At 43.3% G+C, this 6,516-nt stretch overlaps 1 protein-coding gene across 2 annotated transcripts in view; it reads right to left on the reverse strand.

Moving 5' to 3' along the window:
* Window positions 1–6,144, reverse strand: part of smyd3 (SET and MYND domain containing 3) — a 64,615-nt gene extending 58,471 nt beyond the window's left edge. The window contains exon 1 of one of the 2 annotated variants that reach the window (XM_079294540.1): window positions 5,972–6,144. In XM_079294540.1, coding sequence (XP_079150666.1) covers window positions 5,972–6,132 — 161 coding nt within the window. In that variant the 5' untranslated portion in view covers window positions 6,133–6,144. Of the gene's footprint in view, window positions 1–1,183; window positions 1,291–5,971 lie in introns of those variants that run through there. The other variant, XM_079294541.1, reaches the window with a different exon arrangement.
* Between the last annotated feature and the right edge of the window lie 372 nt (window positions 6,145–6,516).

Here is a 6,516-nt window from a genome sequence, read left to right on the forward strand (position 1 = left end):
TTTGACAAAGAGACAGTTTGTGCCAGAAGATAGAATGAAGACAGACAGTGAACTGAGACAAGAACATAATGCAGTGTGAGCGTGAAAAAAGGAGTAGAAAATATTCACCCGTGTGTGACGTACAGAGCTGTCTAAAGGTGCATTCAGACAAAACGTGAAGCAAATATCAAATGCAAAAGCAGTGAAAAGATGAGCAAATGAGAAGATGTTTCAAATCGAGAAAAGAATATGATGCCTGTGTTTTAGGAATCTGCTTCATAAACATTTGGGCCGCATTAATGATAAACGTTGATGATTCAAATCCGTCAGGAAGCCCCGGAGACGACTCGCATTCAGTCAGCGCATCGTTGTGCACGGAGCAACGCAGGGTGACAGCATGGCACGATATAAACGTGCGCATGTGAAATTGGCTCAACTACTTTTGGACCAGCTGCTGGTAGCACCTCCTCTAGTGCTGTCCAATGTGACCGACTCCTCGTCTGGCAGCCTGCAGCAGCAAAGACGCTCCGTGGTGAGCTGGGACTTTATGACCAGGACCATAGAATGTATACAAAGACGGACTCCATGACAGACAGAGTCAATATTTCCGATGTTCTTTTGAAGAATGAAGACCCTTTGGAAGTTTGGTTGATCCAACTTTCAATCAAAGGTTTCTCGCACTAAATAAGACAAAACTTCTAGATGTTTTGTTTTTGTTGTCTGCACTGTTCGGCAGTGTGTGTGTGTTTCTTTGTGGTCCAAAGAGACGGTGAGTGAGAGATTGGTGTCAAATAAAAAGACTTCATCTGACAGAAATAATGTCGCCCTGCTCCCCTAACACACGCACACAACCTGACAGCTGAGACTAACACATCTCAGCTCTTCTTTGGTCTGTCAACACCAGAGAAAAACCCATCAAAGAATGTGTGTGTGTGTGTGTGTGATATCTGTCCAACAGAGACTGTGTGTTGTCTCTCTTCTACCGCCATCTTGCTCTGGAACTTCTTCCTCTCACAGTTTCGATGCACATATTTAATCGTCACCGTGACTAGGATTCACTCTCTCAGTTTCTATGCAGACATTTTCTAGCTGAAACAGTTTGCAAGTGAATCACTGAAATGGCTTTCAAATGAATTGTAGAAACAAACGTGCCTCACATGGCTCAGTGTTTTCTGCTTTATTGTGTTGCAGCGATGCAACTCACCAATCATGAACAGGAAGTAATAGATGATGATGGACTCGGGGCGAGAATACAATCCTCCAACCTCCATCTGGTTAACAGCTCCAGTGGACATGCAGTGTTTCCTTTCCCTCTCCAGATGCTTTGGTGTTTAGTTTACAAGATGTTTGTGTCATTCATGAAGCTCAAACCTTGAAGTCACCTCGTTATGTTTTCATAGGAACGTCATGAGCCGACGCCTTACTGACCACAAAACAATTCACAACAGTAACATGAAACACAACTGGCATGTGAGATCATCAGACAGGTGGTCAAAACAACCAGATTAACAAGGCAGGTTATATATTGATATGAATACATTCATAACACAGAGCTCCATTTACCACTGAATAGCTTCAAATGGACTTCAGGGATACGCAATTAACACTGACGCCAAAGAGATTGTTACACCACGTTTTAAATGAATTAGCAAGCAATGCAGAAGGATTTCAAACGCATCTTGACTTTGTATTTGTGCTTTTGAAATGTTAAGGATTGTCCCCGATAAAGAAATCTTTTTTCCCTCTTTGTTCGTCTATTACCCCCCCCCCCACTCTCTGAGTACCTCTAATAGTTGTTTGTTTGTTGACCTCTGGCGATTTGAATTCTACTGAAGTGTGTGTGTGTGTGTGTGTGTGTGTGTGCATACTCCCTCAGCGTTTATCAGTCATTACTTACATACAGCCTTCAAGGCCTGTAATTAACTTCAGCTTTGATCCCCCCCCACCTGCTCATTTCCCTCCCGCGCACGCACACACGCGCGCACACACACACACACACACACACACACAATCTCTCTGTTGTTCTTGCAATAAGATACAGCCACACCAAAAACATGCACGCTCACAGATCCGCACACATTCTTCATCCCTCAGTCACTGTGAGACTAATTGTGTTTTAGTGAAAACAGGAAAATACACTTAACATCTCAAAGACCAATATCTGCCTTGGGCTGCTTATGTACAAGTGTGTGTGTGTGTGTGTGTGTGTGTCTAATCCAATGATCTACAACTGTTTTTGTGACACCAATACAACTCACAGATATCAAATCAATAAAAGATGTGCAAAAGACATTCTGACACTGAGGTTGATTAGTGTCGGCCACAGGGCAAGCAGATGTAGCCATGACACATGTGCAATACCCCAAAAACATGATCATACTCTGCACAACATGGCCTCCGTCTCGTTCCACACTTCCCTCTGTTTACCCCAAGCACAAAGAAAAATAATGGTATTCAGTGGACGCTCAAACACTTTCATTTATTATTGATTCCTGTTGTTATAACTGCATCCTCCTGTGTGAGAGGGTGAATATCTTCTTTGAGATATTGAATAAATGTCAAGTTATGATGTTAGGGCTTGTAGCCAGCAGTCATAAAACAGTGTGTGTGTGTGCGTGTGTGTGTGTGTGTGTGTGTGTGTGTGTGTGTGTGTGAGGTATTTCAGTCTGGACCAACAGACCAGCATTGCCCTCCCTAGAGTCTTGACGTTAGATTGGCTGGAAATTGTTATGTTATAATGGGATCGACTGAGGCAACTCAACAATCAAACCACAGCTTGTGTTTTTATCAGTGAACAAAAGGCATGTGCATGTTATAAACCATAACAAAGAGCATTATTATTGAGAACTTCAGTCTAAACAGAATCGCCAATACTGGGAGTGTTTGAACAATTTCTGCTCTCATATTGTAGACTTGAGACACACAGATTGGTAACGTCATAAAAAATGATCGACGCAAACCCAAGTCTGCTGACTGACACGTGTTCATGTTGCCTCACACTCTAGTTTGAAATGATTGGCAGTCTGTGAAGGGAGCAGCTGGAGGAATAAACTCAAAGTACACAGTATAAACAATAATGCCCTGCTGTTACTTCCTGTAGCAGCGATTATCCACATTTACATCCCTGCAGGGCATTTGTTAGCTATTCTTCAGCCAGTAAAAATGACGAGCTTACGTGTCCGTGATTGAGAGAGGAAACGCATTCAAAAGTCTTCTACTGCTGTCCACACAGCGGCTGAGGGGGAAGCATCTGTCTCAGTGGGCAGTTGAGCATAAATAATGAATAACTTTGTTACCAGAGGATGAAGTTGATGTTCTTCAGAGCTACATGTAAATACAAAACTGTACTTTGGTAGCTGAAACATGTTTCTTGCCCAGTGACACAGCGATGTGATAGAAACCCGGTGAGGGCGTCCGTCCTCGTACAGCTCGGCCGGAGCGTCAGCACATCACAGCTCTGGATACTGTGTGCAGTGTGCCAAATAATGAGAGAAGTGTGTCGATGGGCGCTTGTTGTTTCTATTTACCCAGAACACAATCCGCTCCGACACAATGTATACATTAACGCCCGACAAAACACATGCAGTTAAGAATCAATACGAGCCGTCCTCAGGCAACATACATGAAGCCAACGCATATTTGCTCTCGAGTCCTACAGCCAAGATTCAGTCCAGAAGGGAAACGATCGATCATTTTAATTTCTTCTGTTTAAATGATCAAGTGCCGAATTGTTGACGCCATTAAAAACAAAAAAAATGTAGGCCCAAATCATATATTATCTTAAACAGAGTTATAAAATATCTAGAACAATGGAATACTTGTGATTGAGAAGCTGCAACCAGAAACTGTTCCGTATATTTACTCAATAAATGACCTTCCAGCTCTGAAACACACAACTGTACATATGTGTGCACACGTCACATGTACAGTTCAAGTATACACATATACAAACACTCTATCATCTCTCCTTGTTGAAGTAGATCTGTCTTGCTGCATTCTGACTGTAAGTCCATTTTTCAGGATCATCACCTTCACGCTCATCAAACATCCATCATCTTAAACGCTCTTGTTTCTGTCATGTCTCAACGCAAAGATCAGAAAAACACCTGAAAACATACTGAGATCTGAGATCTGATATCTGACGGTACACACCATCGGAGATTGTACCGATGCAGCGTAACTTTTGAGCTCAATCACAATGATCGTTGCTGCTCACAGAAGGCCCGCCACACTGCAAAGAGTACCGCTGTGTACGAAGTGAAAGGATGCTCCTTTTCAAATGGAGTACATGGAGAAAGTACAGAGCGAGCAGTTGCTGCTGAAATGATCATGCTCTCGAATACACTTTACCTTCATGTGGAAATCTAAATTGGACATGCGCTTCATCTTTAAATCCTCCCAGAGGTTATCTGCATTAACTGCTCTCATTAATCATCTTTCATTTGCTACAAAGGCTCTTATATACCGTGTGTAACCCACAGTAACTTACCCTTCATTCACCTTGCAGTTTCTGCACCAGAAATCAGCTGAATACTCTCTGTACAACTCCAGTCTCATTAAATTCACTATTTCGCTTGATGAAGTTGGTTTGGCTACAGTAGAGAAAGCAGCAGTGCTGCTATTAAGCATCCAGATGGACAAAGATCACAAGCAAATGAGATGCAACGAGGCCGAATCTTCACATCAGGCAGAAAACGGCTACACTGGACATCTGTGCTATTCAGAGAGTCTGTACTGAGAAAGAATAGGCGATCATTTTCTATTTCATTTGATATTAAATCTAAATAGTGATGTTGTAAACCTTTATGAAAACCAATTAGCATAATGTTTATCAATACAAATAACCACACAAGAACATCTGGGCAATCCAACTAAATAAACACCTGACGACAAATAAACTTTCTTCATCACAATTAAGATGTGTCAAAGAAATATATTAAATTCATATAAAAATCCAATATTTCCAGAAGTCCTGGACATTGATTTGCAAAATTGTATTAAGCCCACAACGGCTTAGCCGAATACAACCAGATGTGTTCAAGTGATAACACAGTGTCATGGTGTAAATAGTATTATAAAATCTCTTACAGCAGACAAATCTACATCATCATGGTCACTACCTGCTACAGGGCACCAGGGCCACTATCAACCTATGTTAGCAATGTGCACTATGCGAGTAAAATATTAGAAATATTAAAGTCCCTGAAACCAGATTTGGTCTTTAAGACAAAACATACTTCAGCACTCAACTGAAGACCTGTATCAGCTGATAGATGGTTTCAATAAATAGAGCATAACATCTAAAACAACGTAAGAATTAATGATATTGCTAAACTACAGCAGCCACGCAGTGAACTTGATAGCGTTGGCCTTGCACCCGGCCCTTCTACATACAATCACCTAAATTGAGAAGCATTTTCTTTCCCCAACGCATCTCCACATTAATATTAATATTCAGTTTCACCAGAGCTACTCGTTACTATGCTTACCGTTTGTGCAGAAGAAACTGTTCACATCTGCAGGTTGTCATCCGCAATCATCATATTCACGTTTTACTGTTGGATTTATAGAATTGCAATTAGTGTGTCAGCTCTCTCTTGTGCCTTCCTGCCGCCTCTGAAACCATGAAAGAGCAATGGTGCCATCTAGTGACCAGTCTAACAGCGTGGCTGCATCTACCATAATAAACGATGTGTACCAATGTAGCGATAGATTGAAAAACACGTATCTCCACGAACGCCTCCGCTGCTCATCCCGTACAGACTGCTTCATATACAAGAGTATGGTGCACATATACACTGTCAGAGAAGGAGAGCGAAAATATCAAACGACTTTATCGAACGTCACTCAGACACGAGCCACAAACACGTCCTGATTCCCCACGCTGCCTTCAGACACGCTCCGCTAACTGCAGCCCACGCAGAATATTAAACCACCGCGCTTTGCTTTTTAAAAACAGGACGCTCGTGCGTCCGAGGACCGCTTGTCTCACCGTGAGAAGCAGTGGTGGCAGACATCTCTGGACAGTTTGTTGGACACGCAGCACGCCAGCGGCTCGGCGGAGTACACCAGCTCTCCTCTCTTGATCCGCACGGCCGCCCGCAGACCGTTACCTTTTCCCGGACTAAGGAAACGCTCCAGCTTCGGTGGCATGGTCGGGCTTCCCGGTTTTCGCTCCACGTGAACTGAGCAGTGTTTACATCCGCAACGTAATAGACGCACACCGTGCGTCATGCGTCACATATACTTGCGCACCTTCGTCATTTTGATACCAGCAGGGCCGAGATCCTTCTTGTGGCACGCGTCAGTCTGTGGCACGCAGCGTCACTCAGCGTCCGTCTCTGTCACTCAGCGTCCGTCTCTGTCACTCAGCGTCCCTCTCTGTCAGTTCAGCGGAAAGATTCAGCTGTGGCACGCGAGCATAGTTCGGCAATTGTCAAGAAGCTGCGGAGCTGAGGGGGCGGAGCCACATTTCCTGAGACATTTCCTGAGAACACCCGTTGTTGTTACGACAGATCAGCTTCCATAAATCATTTT

This window comes from Melanostigma gelatinosum (assembly GCF_949748355.1).
Source record: "Melanostigma gelatinosum genome assembly, chromosome: 2".
NCBI classification, from domain to species: domain Eukaryota; kingdom Metazoa; phylum Chordata; class Actinopteri; order Perciformes; family Zoarcidae; genus Melanostigma; species Melanostigma gelatinosum.